Source organism: Mercurialis annua, linkage group LG3 (genome assembly GCF_937616625.2).
Source record: "Mercurialis annua linkage group LG3, ddMerAnnu1.2, whole genome shotgun sequence".
Classification (NCBI taxonomy): domain Eukaryota; kingdom Viridiplantae; phylum Streptophyta; class Magnoliopsida; order Malpighiales; family Euphorbiaceae; genus Mercurialis; species Mercurialis annua.
In genome coordinates, this window is record NC_065572.1 from 70593054 (window position 1) to 70614359 (window position 21306).

The 21306-nt window shown below is 38.2% G+C and overlaps 3 protein-coding genes across 5 annotated transcripts; 2 read left to right on the plus strand and 1 right to left on the minus strand.

The window, feature by feature from the left end:
* The first annotated feature begins 4055 nt into the window (after nt 1–4055).
* Nucleotides 4056–10266, plus strand: LOC126673839 (dual specificity protein phosphatase PHS1). Of its 2 annotated transcripts, XM_050368142.2 has the most exons (11): nt 4056–4336; nt 4649–4726; nt 4840–4985; nt 5497–5701; nt 6088–6264; nt 6384–6544; nt 6785–7871; nt 8204–8350; nt 8506–8733; nt 9000–9157; nt 9237–10266. In XM_050368142.2, the coding sequence occupies exons 1-11, from the start codon at nt 4283–4285 to the stop codon at nt 9589–9591; spliced, it is 2796 nt and encodes a 931-aa protein (XP_050224099.1). In that variant the 5' UTR covers nt 4056–4282; the 3' UTR covers nt 9592–10266. The 2 variants fall into 2 exon arrangements, with proteins under 2 accessions (XP_050224099.1, XP_050224100.1); XM_050368143.2 differs by lacking the exons at nt 4056–4336; nt 4649–4726 and having other exon boundaries at nt 4859–4985; nt 5502–5701.
* A 392-nt stretch (nt 10267–10658) lies between these two features.
* On the plus strand, nt 10659–14101 carry LOC126674159 (deoxyhypusine synthase). Of its 2 annotated transcripts, none has more exons than XM_050368546.2 (7): nt 10659–10966; nt 11062–11229; nt 11911–12129; nt 12333–12419; nt 12999–13104; nt 13198–13433; nt 13640–14101. In XM_050368546.2, exons 1-7 carry the CDS (start codon nt 10772–10774, stop codon nt 13727–13729), a joined length of 1101 nt encoding a protein of 366 aa, XP_050224503.1. In that variant the 5' UTR covers nt 10659–10771; the 3' UTR covers nt 13730–14101. The 2 variants fall into 2 exon arrangements, with proteins under 2 accessions (XP_050224503.1, XP_050224504.1); XM_050368547.2 differs by having other exon boundaries at nt 10874–10966; nt 11066–11229.
* Nucleotides 14102–15418: 1317 nt separating this feature from the next.
* On the minus strand, nt 15419–20922 carry LOC126674158 (chaperone protein ClpC, chloroplastic). Its single transcript, XM_050368545.2, has 10 exons — nt 20766–20922; nt 19393–19969; nt 19067–19182; nt 18834–18956; nt 18547–18732; nt 17980–18195; nt 17494–17711; nt 17254–17329; nt 17088–17177; nt 15419–16885 (listed from the first exon to the last, which is right to left on the minus strand). The coding sequence occupies exons 2-10, from the start codon at nt 19955–19957 to the stop codon at nt 15704–15706; spliced, it is 2772 nt and encodes a 923-aa protein (XP_050224502.1). The 5' UTR covers nt 19958–19969; nt 20766–20922; the 3' UTR covers nt 15419–15703.
* Between the last annotated feature and the right edge of the window lie 384 nt (nt 20923–21306).

The following is a 21306-nucleotide window of genomic DNA, read 5'->3' on the forward strand; positions in this document are numbered from 1 at the left end:
CGCAGTGGTGGTCTTATTCTTATGTGGAAGAAAGACTGCAATGTTAGTATTTCTAGCTTCTCCAAAAATCACATTGATTTTGTTTGTGAGATGCCAAATAATGAAGGGAAATGGCGGGGTACGTGTATGTATGGGTGGCCGGAAACTGGAGCCAAATATAAGACGTGGGAGCTGCTAAAAAGTTTAGAAGGAGTGTCCTTGCTTCCATGGTTGGTCCTTGGGGATTTTAATGAAATTCTCAAGAGCAGCGAAAAAATTGGAGGAAGACCTAAATCAATTCAAGCGATGGAAGTTTTTCGTGCTGTGATTGATGAGTGTGGGCTTGCAGATTTAGGTTGGTCAGGCAATCCTTTTACTTGGGATAATGGGCGAACAGGGGTGGACAATATTAAACAACGCCTTGACAGATTCTTTGCTACCTCTAGTTGGAAAGCGATGTTTCCTGAAGCTGTTTCGTCTAATCTTGTAAGAATCTCGTCTGATCACTGCCCCATTCTTCTCCATCATTGTGGTGTTAATAGAAGGGAGAGCAGGACGAAATTATTTCGTTTTGAGTCAATGTGGCTAAAGCATCCAGAGTGTGGTGAGATAGTAAAGGGTGGCTGGAATCTAGAGCATGGGGCTTCTGCTATGGAAAAAATTTCAGCTTGTGCCTCTAGCTTGGAGAGTTGGAATGCTGAAGTCTATGGGAATATTTATAAGCTGAAACGTTCGTTGACGAAGCAGCTAGAGAGGCTCCAGAGCTTACCCAATTCTGCCCGTGTTGCAGCGAGGAGAAGAGTTGTTCACACTGAGATTAACGAGCTGCTCAAACGGGAGGAAATCATGTGGCGTCAAAGGTCAAGAGCGGTTTGGCTAGAAGAAGGAGATCGCAACACGAAATTTTTTCACATGAAAGCTTCAAATCGCAGGAAACGTAATACTATCTCTAAACTTCAGGATGCAGAAGGTATTTTGAGAACGAAAGCTGAAGATATTGAGCAGATAATATGTAAGTATTATAGCAATCTTTTTAGTACATCGTATCCTCCGGTTTGTAACAGTACGTTGGAAGCCTTAGATAAGCAGATAAGTCCTCTCGATGCTGATTTGTTGGCTGCTCCCTTCGCAGCTGAGGAAGTGAATTTTGCGCTGAAGCAGATGCATCCAAATAAATCTCCGGGGCCTGATGGTATGTCAGCTATGTTTTTTATTAACTTTTGGAATATAGTTGGTAAAGACGTTACTGCTCTTGTCCTCAAGTTTTTGGAAACAGGTATAATGCCGCCTAGATTAAACCACACGCTCATCACATTAATCCCCAAAACTCAAGCGCCTGAAACAATGAAGGACCTCCGTCCTATCAGCCTGTGCAATGTCGTCTACAAACTTATCTCCAAAGTTTTGGCCAATAGATTGAAAAAAGTGCTGCCAAGTGTTATTGACGAATCGCAAAGCGCGTTTGTCCCTGGCCGGTTGATTACGGATAATGCCATTATTGCTTTTGAATTATTCCACTCAATGAAACACAGGATTAAAAGCAAGAAGGGTGTTGCTGCGCTCAAACTCGATATGAGTAAAGCATACGACAGAGTGGAGTGGAGATACATTCGTCAAGTGATGAATAAAATGGGCTTCCCGGGTCATTTTATTAATTTAATAATGGGTTGTGTTTCGTCTGTGTCCTTTTCCTTTCTCGTCAATGGCCAAGTGAAGGGCTATATTCAGCCATCTCGAGGACTCCGGCAAGGAGACCCCATCTCGCCGTATTTATTTCTCCTGTGCGTTGAAGGCCTCTCCGCTTTAGTTCGTCAAGCGGTTCAGCGAGGAGATATCCATGGGGCTCAAGTCTGTCGTGGTAGCCCGAGCATATCCCACCTTCTATTCGCAGACGACTGTATTTTGTTTACTAGAGCGACCACTCAAGAGTGTCGGGTTCTTCGAGATATGTTACATGTCTACGAGATTGAATCGGGACAGCAGGTGAATGTGAGTAAATCAGAGATTTCTTTTAGCTCGAAGGTTCCAATGGAGCGGAGGGCTGAAATTAAAAATCTTCTGCAGGTTCAGGAAGTGGGGAACTTGCCGAAATATCTGGGTTTACCAACGATTATTGGGAAATCGAAGAAGCGTATCTTCGGTTCTCTGAAGGAGCGTATTTGGAAAAAGCTTAAGGGGTGGAAGGAGAAGATCTTATCCCGTGCAGGCAAAGAGATTCTTATTAAAGCTGTTGCGCAAGCGATCCCCAATTACATTATGAGTTGCTTCCTCCTTCCGAAGACGTTTTGTGAGGAAATCCAGAGCTTAGTGAGTAGGTTTTGGTGGGGGAATAACGAAAAGAAGAATCCAGTCCATTGGATGAGTTGGGACAGACTGTGCATTTCGAAAGATGATGGAGGTTTAGGCTTTCGTAATTTTCAGTCTTTCAATATTGCCTTATTAGCTAAGCAAACATGGCGTTTGGCTTCTTGTCCGGAGTCCTTGTGTGCTCGGATTATTAAAGCAAAATACCACCCCCGGAGTGATATTTTGGCAGCAGGTTCAGGTTTTACTCCAAGTTTTTTCTGGCGCAGCATACAAGCCTCGTTCGAGTTAATTAATGCAGGAAAAAGCTGGAGGGTAGGCAATGGGGAAAGGATTAGCGTGTGGAATGATAAATGGTTGTGTGGGGAGACGATGTTGAAGCCGCTGGTTGTGCAAAATCTGCCTAGAGATGCGACGGTGAATATTTTAATCGACCCAGAAACACAGAGCTGGAAAAGGGACATTATTGAAGCTTCTTTTTTGCCTTTTGAGGCGGACATTATCCTTAAGATGGCCCTCAGTCCAAGATTGCCTATTGACAAAATGTTCTGGATGCATACTAAGAGTGGTCTCTACACGGTGAAGTCAGGCTACCATGCGTGCCAACTTTTGAAGTTCAATGGTAGAGACTGTGGAGGTTCTTCATATTCAAACTCTATGATATGGAGAGTTATCTGGAAAATTCAAATTCTGCCGAAAATAAAACATTTTTTATGGAGAGCCTTGAAGGACATTCTTCCTTGTTTCCAGGTGTTGATAAATAGAGGGATTGCTGTTGATGATTTTTGTCCCAAATGTGGTGAACCAGGAGAATCTACTCTCCATGTTTTGAAAGATTGCAGCTGGGCTAGGGGTATTTGGCTGAGCTCTCAGCTGGGCCTTCGGGTTGATGATATTGATGTCCCCAATTTCCATACTTGGGTTGAGATTATGTTAAAGCGGCTAACAAAAGATGATTTTGCTTTGTTTGTGGTGATTTTATGGCAGTTGTGGTATTCCCGTAATATGTTGATCCATGAGGGAAAGGAAGATTCTATGGAGTCCCTCTTGAACAGGAGTAGAGACTGCGGTGTGCAGCAAGTTTCGGCTCAGAGTCGCAATGATGAGCAGATTGCTAAGCCAGGATGGAAGGCTCCAAGACCGGGTGTGGTGAAAATTAATTCAGACCTTGCGATTTCAATGGCAGATGGCTCAGCAGGCCTTGGTGTTGTGCTCAGGAATGACAGAGGTGAAGTTATGGCCTCAGCAGGGAAGAAGTTAGCTGCTGTTCAGTCTATAGCCATTGGAGAAAGTCTAGCTATCCTTCATGGCCTTAAAATTGCTTTGGAATGTGGCTTTACTGCTGTTCTGGTGGAGAGTGATGCGCAGGTTGTTATTCAAGCAATTTTGAAGGGAAAAGCTGATCCAAATCATCAAGGATTAATAGTAGAAGATATTCTCAGGTTGATTTCGAATTTTAATAGCATTAGTTTTGGTTATACTCCCCGAGATAACAACAAAACAGCGCACTCTTTAGCTAAGTGGGCGCTAACAATTTCTGAGGATATCGTGATTATGGAGGATGTTCCTAATCTTATCCGTTCTTGTATTCTCGAAGATATTTCTTCGGCTCTTGAGTTTTCTATATAATTTCTCTTTGGCGATCAAAAAAAAAAAACTAAAGCAGGAGTAATTCAAAAGAAATAAAAATTCAAACATTAAAACAGAATATTATAAAAAGTTGAGACATCATTATTACAATTTTTCACAATTAAAAAATAAAAACCATTGATGACGACGATGAGCAAAGTTTGCATCAGATCAGAGTTCAGACAGAGACTAGTTAAGTAAAATAATGGTGGAAGTGAGTGTAGATTGCAGTACAAGAACTCATTCTTCTTCTTCTTCTTCCCCGCTCTTCATTTTTCATTTTTTAAAATAAAAGTCCGCCACCCAAAAATAGAAAACCAATTTTTTTGATAAAATATTAAAACTTGAAAACAACCCAAACCAAAAAATAATGGAATTGCAGCAAAAAGAAAGCTCTGTAGCAATCATCAACAACAGCATACAGGTAAAATAATAGCTCTTAGTTGCCACCTGTCATTTTATTTTCTTTCTACTCAAAAGCTTAAATCATCATTACATATCTTTGCATATCATAATTTTAAAAAAAAAATCCATTGGTTGCTTAATTATGTTATTATATGTATCTAAAAATGTTAATGTAAATGGGGACTATGATGGATTATCGCATTCATTAATTAATTTAAGGATCTGTAGTGTACTGGGGAATTTAATAGCAATCCAGCGTTTTACATTTTCAAAGATTTTTTTTTAATATGGTGTAAAAATGTATGTCAGTATGTGTATGGTGAAATTGTAGGAGAAAGAAGAAGAAAGGGAAGTGGAATTGGTGGCTGAAGAACCTGACGCTCCTTTGCCTCTCACGGTCACGTCCCGGGTAAATGAGAGAATGAATCTTGGTGTTGTGTATATGATTGAATTAATAGATTATTGTTGAAGTTTATAAATTTGCAAATGGATTGAAATGGAGATTTGGTGTAATTAATGCAGGTATTGTATATGTTGGGAGATATAACGGCAGGTCCAGCATATCGATTTTCGCAATGGCTGGAATCGGTTCGTAAGAGAAGCTCCAAATATCCCGCCTCTGGTTTTCCTCGCCGCCCTCATGGGCTTGACACCATGCCCTCCGCTAGGTTTTTCTCTATCTTTATATTTCCATCAGCAAATTGTATGCTAATCATATATAACTAGTTGCATGGTTGTTTTAATGAGTGGCTGCAGCTCAGCTGAGCTAAAGTAGTAACCTGTGAGGCAATCTTAAAGCATTGGAGTCCATTCAATGAATTTGACCTTGCCTCTTTAATTAGATAGATTATAGAGTGTAGACACATAAGGAATTATTCCTCAACTTGTTTACTCTAAATCTGGTATAGCAAGAAATTCATGATATGGTTCATTCTTGCATTAAATGCATATCCATAACTCATTGCATGAGACCTTTAAATTCATGTCCTGTGATATTAGTATATGATAATTAACTTTTGGGATAGTGCTGGAATCAAGCAGTTGAAATCAAAATTAATTATTGGAACATTGAGTTATATTCATAATGACATGTAAATTAATTATTGGAACATTGAATTATGTTCATAATGACATGTAATCGTTTTCTATATGTTTGTCAACAACACTGCTGCCATTCAGTACAGGAGAACTGCTTGTTGATTCAAAAAGTGATCCACCGACTGAACAAGCTCCTGAGATCTGTTTGTGGGACAGGCTCGGTAAAGTGGCTGCTTTGGACATTGAATCGAACTCATTTTCCTGGAACATGCTCTCCTCGCTCCATCATACTGAGCATAGTAGTAGCACCGAACATTCTGAGGATGAAATGAATAAACCCTTAGAGGTATGTGATCTTATTTTACTGGCGTTTATTGAGCCTTCTCTGCCTCCTAATTCACCCAGATTCGGAAAAAAAAATTGTCTGCTAATGGTAGTCCAGTTAATTAAGTTCAAGAATTTTATACAGGATTTCTAGTTCTCATATGTTAAAATTATTGTCTTAGAACTACAAATTATACCTATGTTACTATATTAGACATGTTATGGGGGTTAATGCATATGCAGCATCGAGATTGAACTAATCCTAGTTGGGTATAGTTGATCTGAATTTGGATCCTTACTACTAGGTTAATTTTTTAAAATAGTGATCTAAAAATAATAACGTTGACATCACTATGTTCTATTCTGCAGCTCTGCTATCTCAAATTATCATGTCTAATGTGCATGTAGGTAACTGTGAATTCTGGGGGAGTTGTCTTCTTTGCATTATTCAACCAGCAGGGAGACGGTGATTCTATTTCTAAGGAAGCAGCAGCAGTCATAAAATTTTCATCATCAAGGATGGCCACACAATCTGAACGCCTTGGTTATGAATTTGCAAGGTGGTTAGGAGTCCGGACTCCACAGGTTGTGTCGTTATACCTTGATACTTTTGTGATTTATGATCTTACCTAGACCTTCTCTTAAAAATCCAGCCTCGTTCTCCCTTTTCTTAATGCGACTAAGCAGCTGCTGGTGTATTGCAGGCTAGAGTCATTCATAATTGCAGTACAGAGTGGCACCAGATTAAGGAGGCTGCAGAGAAAGCAAGACTTTCAGCAACTTCAGAAGGAGATGAACTCGGTGAAGTTACATGTTCAGAACTTCTGGAAGCTCTTGAACTTAGTCGATGCCTTCTTTTGATGAGGTTAAATCAAAACCTGGTTTGTTTTCTGTCTTAGAATTAGGCTAGAAGGAATCGGGGAAACTTTCATTTCACAGAAATGAATGAGACTTACTTAGATTCTTAGGGCCATTACAGTGAGCCTTAGAAAATCAGGTTTAGAATACCAAGAATAGAAAAGGAATTGATTCTTTAACTTTTCTTTATCAATTTTTCACTGTCATGTTCCTCTCTCTAACGGCCAAAACCTTTATAATTTTGCAGATATATTCACGGATCTCCTTTATTAGAAAGCTCAACTGCATTTGAGTTGCGTGAAGCTGCAGAAAAAACTGCGGCAGCTCTTGGTAGGGTGTTGATGTTGGACCTTGTCATTAGAAATGAGGATAGATTGCCTTGTCCGCAGCTCAGATGGCGTGGAAATTCAGCAAATCTGTTGTTGGCTGATAAAATGAGCACTGCAAATTTGAGGGAGTTGGAGGATGTTTTTGACTCGACAATTAACCGATTCAGACCACAGTTGATAAGGACTTTTCAGAAAGAGAGAAGGGCAACTTCAGTGGATAGTAGATGGAGCTCTCGTGAAACAGGCTTGGTGTCACAGGGTTCTGATCTTTCTGATGTCACAGAATCTCCAAAATCTAGTAATATAAGCCTAAGAAGTCAAACATCAGATGAATCAGTGTTCTCTGAACTCCACAAGTTTCATATAGTGGCAATTGACTCTGGTGTTCCTCGGCGACCGCCTGCTGGAAAACGTGCAAATGACCAAGCAAATTACCCTAAATTGGTTGAGTTACTTCTCAATTGTTCAGATTACTCTTCTAATTTGTTATACGACTTAACAGGAGGGAAACTAGGATCTCCGTTAGAAGACACCCCAAGAACAGATGTACAGGCAACAGAAATTATTTCAGGAGTTCGGGAATTTCGGAGTGGATTTCGTGCAGCTCTTAGAGATCTCCAGAGTTTCCATATTTTCCTTCTTACACTTCACCAAAAGCTAGATAGCTTGTTACGAGCGTTTTTGAACCTCACAAATAAAACTACTGGAGACTCTGACAAAGAGGATATTGTGATTCCTGAGTCACCTTATCATGGAATTGGAAATTGTCCTTCTCCACCAACTCCAAGCAAGGAACGATTCTCTAACGATAATCATCCAGATTTTAGTGATTCAGAATTGAGAACGGCACCAAAGTTATCATCTTCAGGAAGTAAAGAAACCTTAGATTGTCGTTCTCCCATGTCCAAGGAAAGCTGGTCAGGGAAGTATTCCAAAGGGAATGGAGAACCCCTTCTAAATCTCCGTTTGACATCAAAGCTCCGTGACATCCATAAATGTGCCAAGGTTGGTACCTTAACAAGTTCATTGGAATTTATCATACATCTCCTAGAAATAGCATGGTGGCTTTCCTGGTTGAACTGTTGCATGAATTCTCATTTTTTTATTAGCATTTTTAAAGCTTTATAATCTTTCAAACTTCATGAAAAATATATCTGAATATAAGAGGAAGAAAGAAAGAGAAGAGACAATGTTATACTTGATCTGCTAGTTAGCAAGCAAATAAACATACAAAGAAAAAGAAAAAGGAAATTCAAGTATAGCAGAATTGATTTTGTAAAGAAATAAATTATTACTAGCCCGTGACTGATTGTTTGAACTCTGATCATTGTGCTCAGGTTGATACAGAATCAAATAAAGAGCTGGAACAATGGAATGAAATGCTGAGAAACGATTGCATCAAACTCTGTCAAGATAACAATTTTATTACGGGATTTTTTGAAGGCAATGATAATAATTGTGTAGTTGATGCTTATGAGTTGAAGGTGAGATGTCCATTCCATTCTGAAGCAGCTTTCTCTTCTTGTCTGTGTTCAATATAATCAACCGTTTTTCGTAAAAGATTGAATTTTCTGTCCTTCCTTTCCATTTTTCCTTTTCCCGGGGTTTAAATTCCTTCTCCTTTTAAATTTTCTTACAGGTCAGACTAGAACATATTCTTGAGAGAATATCATTGATCTCTGATGCTGCCAACACAGAGAAACCATCAAATATCACAAATGGTTTGTTTATTGGTGGTGCCCTAGCTGCTAAATCCATTTATACTTTACAGCATGTTGGAATCACTCATATATTGTGTTTATGTGCCAATGAAATTGGACAGTCAGATTCTCAGTATCCTGATTTATTCAACTACCGAAATTTTTCTGTAAGTGATTTGTTATCACACCTATTTGCTCTAGCCACATTTTTTAGTGGGCAATGTTTCCGCCTTGTTTTATAAATTTAACTATCTTTGCATCACAGTTCCCAAATATTCTATATTGTCATGAACAATGATCTAGCAAAGAAATTGATTAATTATGGTAGTAAATTTTGCTATACAAGAACTAAAATCCCAGAAAAGAATTGCTTTCTTTGCGGCTAAAGAGTCTGATCCATCTCCTACCTTGGTTCATTTTTTTTCGATCACAGATTTGCGACAGCGAAGATTCAAATATCAGCGGTATCTTTGATGAAGCTTGTGATTTCATTGATCATGTGGAATTAAAAGGCGGGAAAGTTCTAGTTCATTGCTTTGAAGGGAAAAGTAGAAGTGCGACATTGGTTCTTGCTTACTTGATGCTCAGAAAGTAAGTGTGAGATTTAGTTAGAACGATGAAAAACGTGCTTCACATGTGCACTATTTAAAACTTTGTTTGGTTGATGCAGGAACTACACTCTATCAGAAGCATGGAATGCCCTAAGACGAGTTCACCGCAGAGCACAGCCAAATGATGGATTTGCAAAAGCTTTGTTAGATCTTGATAAGAAATTGCACGGGAAGGTGTCTATGGAGTGGCAACAACGGAGGCCAACAATGAAAGTTTGTCCGATATGTGGGAAGAATGCTGGTTTGAGCAGTAGCTCGCTGAAGCTTCATTTGCAGAAATCACATAAGAAGATATCGTCAGGCAGTGTGGATAGTGCGATGACTATGGAAATACAAAAAGCTTTGGAAGCTCTGAAACTGACTCGGAGTGGAAGTGTCAGCCCTACACAGACTCCATTAGTTGTGGATGACTAATAATAGTGCAACAAAGTCATGAAGCATCTCATTTTCTGCTTCCCAGCCGTATAGTAAATTCACCAAGATTGGCATTGCATCAAATGTATTGTGCTGCGAGCGAAGATGCAAATATATCCGTCAAATGTCCGCCACTGGCGTGCTGATTTGAATATGTGGTGTAGAAGTGAAGTACACTCTGATTGATGGCGAGTATGGAAGAGTTTGGTGTTTGAATTCGTAGCGGCCATATCAGCAATTTTGGAAGAAAAACGTGCCAAATTAATTATAAGGATTTAAATGACCGTATTTCATTTTCTAGTTACAAAATTAAAGAAAAATCCGTTGGTAAGAAGGTGAAATCTGTGGGTGAAAATTACCCCTAACCACCTGTATTGCTATAGATATCATAAGAATGACTGTTGTAACCAGTTTTAGCTCTTCACTGTTGTATGTAGAAAATTACAGTCTTCGACAACTGCTGTAACCATTATCGGTTCATTACAAGGATAAGAGCAGGGGCGGACCTAGGAAGGGCTTATGGCGGGCAGTTGACTATCTTATTATTTTGAATCTTAGAAAAAATATAAATATATATGTTAGTAGTATAGTTTTTAGACTTTAAAATTTATAGCACTGACCATTTTAAAAAATTTATATTATCCTTTTTATGAAGTTTTGATGTAATCTTGCCCACTCTATAAAAAAATTTCTGGATTCGCCACAGAATAAGAGTGTTTAACTGTTTATTTCATATAATAATTGTGCCACGTAATTTTCATAATAAGGTAATGAGTATTTATAGCAGAGATTTTTTAATTATTGTTTATTGTTTAATTAAGAATAAGAGTATTTGCACAAATGACTTGCTATAACTGTAGGAACAATATGAAAGGAACGCTATGTTTTGTGCGACAATGTTTTGGAATTTGACCATGTATGTATATATGGCGCCAACAATGTTTTCAAACCGGTCTCTTTTTTTGTTTAATTTTCGAAGGGCCAAAACGACGTCGTTGAGATTTTATTTAACGCCGTTTGGCCCCTTCTGTTTGTTAACGGCCTGCTGCAAATCAATTTCAGCAGTCCAGCTATGTTTTTTATTACAAGAATGAATTTGGAAGTTTAACCTAAAAAAATTCCCAATTGTCCAACTAATTTTGATAAAGCTGGTTACACTTGCTTGGGCAGTAGTGCATTCATGGAGGAGCAGTTGCCATCATCAGTACACGCCACAGTTTTTAAAGAGTCGGAGTCCCTCGAAGGAAAATGCATTAAAATTGAGGGCTATGATTTTAATGAAGGAGTTAACTACTCTCAGCTTCTTAAATCTATGGTCTCCACAGGATTTCAAGCATCCAGCCTCGGTGATGCCATTCAAGTTGTCAACCAGATGGTCAGTTCACTTCCTCACTTTAATTTTCACATCTTCTCATATAATTTGGATAGTTGTGTTGTATAATTATTCCCAAGTTTGATGTGTGATTGAAGCTAGACTGGAGGCTTTCTGATGAGGACATTACGGAAGATTGCAGTGAGGAGGAAGAGAATCCAGTTTATAGAGACTCTCTGAGATGCAAAGTATTTTTGGGTTTTACGTCGAATCTTGTTTCGTCTGGTGTTAGAGATACAGTTCGCTATCTGGTTCAACATCGTATGGTGAGTAATTAATGCTTTAGTTTGATTGCTTGTTATTAGTTTACGTTTAAATATATTTCAAAATCTGAAAGATTAGATTCTGGTATGAGTATTTGTGTGGTTTTTTGGCTTCAGTGCATGAAAGGAGACGATTATTGCATATATGTGTAGTTTATGTTGAACGTAAATCTTCTTTAGCAAAGTAGAAGAGTGTTCTTAAATGCTTATGTTGAGAAGAGGGGAACTAAAATATCCAAAAACAGAGGAATTTTTTAGGAAAAAAAAATCACTCTTATAAATTGAAATTTGTTCTTCTCAAAATATGGATTGGTGAAGAGGTGAAGGAAAATGCAAATACAAACTGGAAGATTTGTTGAAAGTTTTGGCTGCACTAATCTGATGAATTCTGCTTAATTAATAGCTGGGATTTTGCATTAGGTCCTTTCTGTTGGTATAAAGATTTTTTTAGTTGATCTTGTGAAGTAGTAGTTCAATTGTTCTGCTTCATATAAGTATAAGCTATTTTTCTGGCACTTCCATTTATGACAATTATGAATTTTTTAATGTCTCTGATGTGAATTGTTTTGCATTAGTCAGGTCATAACTCATTTAGTAATTTTCCAAATTTCCAAATTGATGATTGCGCTCTTCTCATGTGTCTCAATTTTAAGTTAGAAAATGTTGATTCTGATATGACTGCAGGTTGATGTGGTGGTTACAACTGCTGGTGGCATAGAAGAAGATCTCATCAAGTGTCTTGCGCCCACATTTAAAGGTGACTTTTCTCTGCCTGGAGCTCAACTGCGCTCAAAAGGTTTGAACCGCATCGGTAATTTGTTGGTTCCTAATGACAACTACTGCAAATTTGAGGACTGGATCATTCCAATTTTCGACCAAATGTTGAAAGAACAAATAGAAGAGGTGCGTATATGTTTCTTTATCATTGACTAGAATTTGACCATTAGTCCATCAATATTTTAGAGATGCAGCGATTATCTTTTTTATGCTAATTTCTTATAATACCCTCATTGCTTCAGATCCTTCTGGATTTCTTTTAGAATAAAAACCCCATTTACCTTGTTTGAGAAAATTAAATATCTTCCTGGGGTTTTTCTGTTTGACAGAATGTCTCATGGACACCATCTAAAATGATAGCTCGCTTGGGAAAGGAAATAAATGACGAGAGTTCATACCTTTATTGGGCATACAAGGTATGTAACTAGCTTTAGATTGATTATGTTTATATATATATTTGTTTATTAATTATGAGTTCCCTAATTTCTTCTGTTCTGCCCTTTCCATGGATTCCTGTTTGTATCATTTTTAAATTCCATTGTGTTACGTTTCCGGTGGCTAGCATTTTACAATCTTTTGCACTCGCTCCCAGAGCCACCTTGTTTTAAGATTGACGATATGGAAATATATGATATTTGATGGTAACAACACCAGAAAAGTTGTCTTTAGATCATTTCCAGTGTTGTGGTGGTTGTTCTGCAATGAAGCACAATTTTTTTAAGAAAGCCTTGTTTCCCATTGCCAAAACATTACGGTATCCAAAACTCTCTGAACCTCATTTAAAACGTTTTGGGACCATTTCGGTAAATAATACAAATTAGGCACCCGTTCCCTGTAAAAAAAAAACTAATAAAATCCACAAATAAAAAGAATCTAATTAATTACCCACAATAAATCTTATCTTCTTACTTTTATTAGATTAAATTTTTTTTTATATAATATTTGTAAAATTTAAATTACTAATTATTAATTTCAATTATTTGGACAATTTGCAGAACAACATTCCAGTATTCTGTCCGGGTTTAACAGATGGCTCTCTGGGAGACATGTTGTACTTTCATTCTTTTCGTAGCCCAGGTCTTATTGTTGACATTGTACAAGGTGGTTTTTCTTGCTGCAATAATTTTCTTGGTATGATAGTTAGCAACATGAGATATGAAGGTCCTATTGATCACGGATCTATTTTTTTGACAGACATTAGGGCCATAAATGGTGAAGCTGTCCATGCAACTCCTAGGAAGACTGGAATAATTGTTCTTGGAGGGGGGCTTCCTAAGCACCACATATGCAATGCCAATATGATGCGTAATGGTGCAGACTATGCTGTTTTCATAAACACAGCACAAGAATTTGATGGGAGTGATTCTGGAGCTCGTCCCGATGAGGCTATATCATGGGGGAAAATTCGAGGGTCTGCTAAAACTGTCAAGGTATGTGTATGACTTCCCTCTTTTGCACTTATGTTATCAGTCACACTTCTTTAATTTTCTGTCATTAATGATCAAAAGCACTACAGCACTTCGTTATTATTCCCTGCACTCATGGTTGGAATCGACTTATAGTGTTTAAGAGTTTAACTAATTGTAGTTGCAATGAGTGTGTGGCTTAAGTTGCTCTCCCTTCAAATTTTAATCAGGTACACTGTGATGCAACAATTGCTTTCCCCCTACTGGTTGCTGAGACATTTGCCTCTAGAAGAAATGTATACGTCAAAAACAAGACTTAATAGTGAGATCAGGTGCACAACCACATAAAAGATAGTAATTTGGGAAGATAATGTTTTTAGATATCAGCATTTGTTTGATAACTTGCATTTAGATTATTATGAGGGTCATTTCCCCACAAGTTCGCCATGATTGCTTACATTGCTTCTAGTGACCAGTGGTTAAGGTTAGGAATAAATATTGAGTCTGGTTCTAATTGTCTAACTCCTCGAGTCCTCAGTCTTGGTATTGTTCCCAAATGCACACTGCCGCCAAGAAAACAAGGAGGGCAGCCGTGTGAAATATAGGATCATTATTGCTTTTCACTTTAGTCTAGGAATTTGTAAAACATATTTATCCTTAATGAAAGATTGAAGATAGAACTTGTTCCCTAATTTAAGCAAGTTTATTTGGATTGTTACATCAGCCTCATTTTTTTTCGTGGTGTGTGCGTGCGGTCATATTTCATATTCTCTGGCAAGCCTTTGCCAAGTAATAAGACTTACGAACTTAAGGTTCGCTAACATTTTACAGTTGCAAAATACTATTTAAATTTTGGCATATCTAACATTGGAAAATCAAGTAGTTTTGGTAAATGTTCAGTTGGCTTTGTCAAGAAATTACTTCAGTGCAAATTCATGGCCGCTCAGTGGCAGTCTGTATTTTTGTTTCTTTCTTTCTGTATGATTTAAAAGCGTGTGAAAATCTGGATTGCTGTTTGGTCGGCATTCCAATTAAACTGTCTTCCCTGTGGTAGAAGAGGTAGAGCTTTGAAATTTTGGAAGCCTTCTCCCTGTCAAAAAAAATCACAGCTATAACAGCAAAGGTTCAAATATCGACGGTATCTTCGATGAAGATTGTGATTTTCATTGATCATATAGAATTAAAAGGTAGGAAAGTTCTAGCTCATTGCTTGAAGGGAAAAGTAGAAGTGCCATCTTGGTTCTTGCTTACTTGATGCTCAGGAATAAGAGAGATTTAGTTAGAAGGAACCCCCCTAAGTCTGCAACAATATACATATCTAGGGTAAACTTTTTTGGTTGATGCAGGAACTGCACTATATCAGAAGCATGGAATGAGCCAAGTCGAGTTTACCACCAAGCACGGTCCAATGATGGATTTGCAAAAACGTTAATGAATTTTGATCAGAAACAGCACGGAAAGGTTAGCCGACGATGAAAGTTTGTCCTATATGCAGAAAGAATGCTGGTCTAAGCAGTAGCTCACTGAAAATCGCATAAGAGGCTATATCATCAGGGAGTGTGGATTGCGTCATGATGGAAATACAAAAAGCTTTGTAGACTCCATTAGTTGTGGATGACTAAGAATAGTGCAACAGTCAACATCTCAAGTCATGTAGTAAATTACAAATTGAGGACTATCCCTATTATTCACCAAGAATACCCTTCCGACAATCTAATGTATTAAGCTGCTGGCGAAGTATAAATATAGCCGTAAAATATCCATCATGGACAGGTAATTTGAATGCGGTATAGAAGCAGAACAGTACCGCCTGTATTGGTCTGTGTGTCTATATAGAGTGGAACATTGAAAATCACTTTGTTTTGTGCAACAATGTTTTGGAATTGTTTATGTAAATTAGCGTTACAGAATTCACAATTAGCCTAATCAAAGAGGAAAAGATTGCATTGCAAATTGAAATCAGAGTTCCAAATTACACGACAGATCCAATAAAAAGGGGAAAAAAGAACTGAGTGATAACTTCTCCATGACTATATTCGTTTATTGTTGAAAAGCTAACCCACATACCATCATTACATTATCTGGCTCCTAACTATTCAATTCATCCTGTTGATGGTTGATATAAGAGTACATCCTCCAAACCCAGCCCGTACAAATAAATCATCGGCCCAAAATCCACCACCAGAGTAGTCATTGTAACAAAACAGACTACAACTACATTGCCAATATTAAGTTAAATATATGCAGTACAAGCAACAAGGGGGGAGTGGATTGCTGAATTGGGAGCGACTTGCTTACACAATAGACAAAACATCTGGCAATGCCTCGGGAGAGCCACTGCTGCCATTCAGCACAATAACATTGGCATCGGAATCAACATCCACGATAACTGAGTCACCCTCTTTGATCTCTCCTGCGAGCAATTTTTCAGCCATGCTGTCCTCTAGCAATCTCATGATGGCTCTTCTCAATGGCCTTGCTCCGTAGCTTGGGTTGTACCCTTCGTCGACCACCCTGTCTCTAAATCTCTCTGTTACTTGAAGCTCTATATCTTTGCCCTTCAGCCTGTCAAAGACTTCCTTCAACATTATATCAGCTATGTCCTTAACCTCCAGCTTAGTGAGCTGACGGAAAACTATCATCTCATCCAACCTATTTAAGAATTCCGGCCTGAAATATTGCTTCAATTCCTCTGTCACCAGGCTCTTGATCCTATTGTAACTGCTATCCTTCTCATCGTAGTCCAGGTCAAATCCTATCCGTCGTCCTCCCTTCTCAATAACACTGCTTCCGACATTTGAAGTCATTATCAGCAGGGTATTCTTGAAATCCACAGTTCTGCCCTTGCTGTCAGTCAACCTTCCATCTTCAAGAATCTGAAGCATCATGTTGAAGACATCAGGGTGGGCCTTCTCTATCTCATCAAAGAGCACGACAGTGTAAGGGCGACGTCTAACAGCTTCAGTCAATTGACCACCCTCGGTGTATCCAACATAACCTGGAGGTGAACCAATTAGCTTGGAGACTGTGTGTCTCTCCATGAATTCACTCATATCAAGTCGGATCATGGCTTCTTCAGAACCAAAATAGTAGGCAGCCAGTGATTTTGCCAGTTCTGACTTCCCTACACCAGTTGGACCAGAAAATATGAAACTTGCTATAGGACGATTAGGATTTTTAAGTCCAACACGTGCTCTTCGGATAGCACGGCTGATGGCTTTGACAGCTTCATCCTGACCAATAACTCTCTTGTGCAAGGTCTCTTCCATCTTCAGGAGGCGGTCAGATTCATCAGTTGATACTTTTTCAACGGGAATGCCAGTCCAGGAAGAAACAATGTGTTGAATGTCTGATTCGTTGACAATAGGACCTACATCCCCTGCTTCAGTTTCAGCCTTGCTCATCTCCTTGCCTTTCTCCACAATAGCTGAGATTTGTGCCCGTAGATCCATTTCACGATCCCGTAATTCCCCAGCCTGTTAGGAATACCAGAGTATAGTTGAATGAAAAAAGCTGTATATTCTGAGGTATATAATTCAATCTTTAGCATTTTTCACATATCAAATATGAATTGTCATATTAAAGGTGTTAAAAGAAAATTACCCATAGCCCCTCCATTCATATAACTATACCCATATAGTAGAGAAGTCAAAGACCAAGATGCGAGAAACACTGTACCTTTTCAAAGTCTTGGCCGCGGACAGCTTCATCCTTCTCCTTTGTTATTTGCCTGACCTCTTTCTCAAGCTCCCTAGCTTCCTCAGGAACCTGCAACATGGATGATGAGACCATAAACAAATGGCATCTTGAAAAGCAGGTGATGGAATGATTAGTAGAGACATGCCTGTGCGTGACGAAGGCGGACTCGAGAACCAGCCTCATCAATCAAGTCAATTGCCTTATCAGGCAGAAATCGGTCACTGAAGTGAACAATAAAAAAACATATTAACCCAGAGAATAGATACTCTTTATAAAATACCAGTAACATGTCAAATGCAAAAAGAATCCAGCAGCTATTATGGTGCAATAAACAAATAAAAACTCAGAAAGAAAAATATAGTTACATCATATATGTATCACCAACCTAATATACTGATATGACAATTGTGCAGCAGCTACTAAAGATTCATCTGTATAACGGAGCTTGTGGTGGATCTCATATCGCTCACGCAGCCCTTTCAGAATCTGAATTGTCTCATCTACAGTAGGCTCGGGAACTTTTACTGGCTGGAATCGTCTTTCTAAAGCAGGGTCTTTTTCAATGTGCTTTCTGTATTCATCCAGTGTGGTGGCTCCAATACACTGCAGAAGTCAAACATATTAAGAATCACATTGGACTTGAAGCATAAACAGCAATATAAGAAAGGTGACGAGGTCGACAATATCTTATTCATTTATAGAAATATGAACTCTGATGGTTACAATATTCCAGAAAAATGAGCTGTGACAATTGCAAAATATAACCTAAACAAAAATAAACTCAATTAAAACAGACTCCAACTCAAGTCAAACTCATATCCAGTTTGGAACTATTTAAACTTTTTTTCTTTCCTGCCAAAACAATGTGTACCTGCAATTCTCCTCTTGCAAGAGCTGGTTTCAAGATGTTAGCAGCATCAATTGCACCTTCTGCTGCTCCAGCTCCAATTAAGGTATGTACCTCATCAATAAAGAGGATAATTTCATCACTTTGTTTGATTTCTTCCATTAGCTTCTTCAATCGTTCTTCAAACTCACCACGATACTTAGTTCCAGCAACTAAAAGTCCCATATCCAGGGTAATAACCTACATCACCAAGTACAACTAATTAACAAATTTTCATACTGAGAAATAAGCCACAATTCGATGGTTTGTAAAAAAAAATCACAGGTAATATATGTATGTGCTGAAAGAGAGAGCAATTTAACAGAAGTGAGTTCCTGGGGCTGGAAGAACATAATTAAAAATGTAAAAGAATTAAAAAAAATTGAATATTCTTTTCCAACAGAGGAGCCATATTAATCCCAGTGTTCAACCAATTGCGTCTATTGAGGCCCATCAGCACCGCTTTGGAAAATAACTCGCCAACTAACATGCGAAAATTGAAAAGGATTGCAAGCATTATCTAAGCATAAGTAATGTGAATGAACTTGGTACCTTCTTTCCCTCAATTGTTTCAGGAACATCACCACTTGAAATACGTTGAGCAAGACCTTCTGCAATTGCTGTTTTTCCAACCCCTGGCTCTCCAATAAGGCAGGGGTTATTTTTTGTTCGCCGACCCAGGATTTGGATGACACGTTCTATTTGTGGCTGTCTTCCAACCACGGGATCCAATTTACCCTGAACAAGGGGGAAATACTCTAAGAAACGTCCTCCATAACATATAGATAACTCATTACAACTCAGAAAGGCTAATAGAAGGATTATTATTATCCACTAACCTCCTCTGCTAGCTTAGTCAAATTAGTCCCATACTCGTCAAGTGTGGGCATTTTGTTGCTGCCACCTCCTGGTCCAACAGGAGCAGGTATATTTTCTGTGCTTTCACCCACCATACGAATGACCTAATTATTAGAAAACAAAAACTATTTAGTTCCTTTCCAGTATGGCACTAACAATCAAGACTATATACATACAGACACTTTGGTTATCTCAATACACAAACATATATCACCTGTGTGCGAATGTTGCTAGGATCAGCACCTAAATTCTCAAGAACACGGGCTGCTACACCTTCACCTTCACGGAGCAATCCAAGAAGAAGGTGCTCGGATCCTATATAGTTGTGGCCTGCAATGCATGAAGTTCAAATTTCAAGTTAAGACTAACACATCAGATATTTGCAACTTAAATGACAAAAAAACTGGCTAATACATAACAGCCCAAAACCATTGACAAAATAAAACTCTATGCTAGGCCCAAAAAAAAAGAACTAGAGTGACAATTATAAGGCAAAGGACACCCATCAGGGAGAGAGGGATGGAAGAAAATTAGTCCTACCTAGTTGGCGGGCTTCCTCCAACGAGAGTTCCAGCACACGCTTTGCACGAGGAGTAAATGGAATCTCCACTGCAACAAATCCACTGCCTCTCCCTATAATCTTCTCCACTTCCACACGTGCATCTTTAAGATTAATTCCCATAGATTTGAGCACCTTCGCAGCAATGCCAGTTCCTTCACCAATAAGACCCAATAGGATTTGCTCAGTACCAACAAAGTTGTGACCAAGCCGTCTTGCTTCCTCTTGGGCAAGCATAATAACTTTGATTGCTTTTTCTGTGAAGCGCTCAAACATAGCCCTAGGTAAAAACCGCTTAGCCTTCTGCTGCCTGCGTGACATTGTGATGGCAACTTTGGAATGGAAATCTGGTCCAGATCTTAGCAATGCGTCTAAGCAGTTTGAACTGCGTAGACCTGAGTATCCTCTCATTGTCAATGCCATTGTTCTAGAGCTACACATCATTTTAGCAGGAGTCCTTGACGTTTCAGATTCTTGACTCTGTCCATGCTTTAGACGAGGAGCTAAAGCAGGAACATTTATTGAATGAACTAGAAGCCTCGCCATAGAAGTTACAATCTGCAGTTCATGGTTGCGCAGTTCAGTAACAATACTATGAGCTAAAACAAAAAGAACTATGAAAAAGGAAATAAGAAAACCTATAAATTGATCTTCTGTACAATCAAATATATTAACAGTTACAATCATAAACAAAAAATTAACCAGAGCGTCAGAGAACCATTCAATGTTCAAAAAGGACAAACTCCTGATTAACAATAACACTGGAAAGAGCAGAAACCATTTCCTTATAGCTAACAACATCGCAACAATCAATTGAGCAGTACATAAAACAACTAGATGAAGATAGGTGGCGAACAACATCCTTAGCTAAGGTTTCAGCAAATTCACATAAGAATAAAATTTCTAAACTAGTATATAACTCACACTAGGTTAGCAAGATAAAACACAGACAAAAACCCAACTTCAAAGTGATATACAACTAGTTCAAAGTCAACTAGATTCACATGTTCATTTAGTCACAAGTAAAAACTTTCAAAGCATAAAGTTGTAAAGATTAAAACTTTTGGTCGAATTATACAGAAATCAATCACCCATCAAGATACCTCACTAAGAAAAACTATATGAAATAACCAAAACACTTCAAAAAAAACAAATTAAAAACTCCCCAAAAAACAGACTAAGAAACGACCTAAACCTCAAATTAATTACCTTCAGTAACTCAAAACCCCACTACTAATTAATTAAAAGAACAAAAAACTAAACTTCTTCACCACAACAACATCATCAACAATAATTCAAAAACCCTAACTGAAAACACTAGCTAAAAGATTTAAAAAAAAAAAACAAATCTTACCTAAAATAATCAGCGATACAAACGGTAATACAAACAATTACTCGAAAGAACCTAAACGGGTCTTTCCAATTATAAATAAATTTTTATTAATTTTGAGTATTATTTTGGGATTTCAAAGAGAAAAGAAAATTGAGAGAGATTGAGAGACTCTCTTTTATGGTCGGCCGAGAAAAAAGGATTGAATAGATGTCTTTGGCTTTTAAATTTTATCTTATTGAGGTTCCGTTAACTTCCGTGCACCTTCACCGTCACCTAACGAGATAATCAGAGTGTGTATGGACCGTTGGATTGGAATAATTGTGGAGTTGGTGTTGATTGGAAGAATAAATAGAGTAGTAGCGGTTGCCACAGGATAGTGTCCCGAATTTGCCCTCTTACTTCAGCTACGTTGCTGAAAATTAGCCGTATATTAGACTTTAATTTTGTTCATATTATTATTGGGCTTTGCTTAAAATCTCTCAATATTATTATTTATTTATTTATTTATTTATTTATTTTGTTACATGTTATTGGGGTTGTAGATAAATTCAATCGTTCAAAA

Coding starts and splice junctions, on each gene's coding strand:
- LOC126674158 (XM_050368545.2), bottom strand. CDS start 19,957: ATGGCGAGGCTTCTAGTTCATTCAATAAATGTTCCTGCTTTAGCTCCT. Junction 18,733..18,833: donor TGACTAAGCTAGCAGAGGAG/GTTAGTGGATAA, acceptor CCCCTTGTTCAG/GGTAAATTGGATCCCGTGGT. Junction 17,178..17,253: donor TCCGCCTTCGTCACGCACAG/GCATGTCTCTAC, acceptor TCCATGTTGCAG/GTTCCTGAGGAAGCTAGGGA.
- LOC126674159 (XM_050368546.2), top strand. CDS start 10,772: ATGGAGGAGCAGTTGCCATCATCAGTACACGCCACAGTTTTTAAAGAG. Junction 10,967..11,061: donor TTCAAGTTGTCAACCAGATG/GTCAGTTCACTT, acceptor GTGTGATTGAAG/CTAGACTGGAGGCTTTCTGA. Junction 12,130..12,332: donor TGAAAGAACAAATAGAAGAG/GTGCGTATATGT, acceptor TCTGTTTGACAG/AATGTCTCATGGACACCATC.
- LOC126673839 (XM_050368142.2), top strand. CDS start 4,283: ATGGAATTGCAGCAAAAAGAAAGCTCTGTAGCAATCATCAACAACAGC. Junction 6,265..6,383: donor TAGGAGTCCGGACTCCACAG/GTTGTGTCGTTA, acceptor GGTGTATTGCAG/GCTAGAGTCATTCATAATTG. Junction 9,158..9,236: donor GCTTACTTGATGCTCAGAAA/GTAAGTGTGAGA, acceptor TGGTTGATGCAG/GAACTACACTCTATCAGAAG.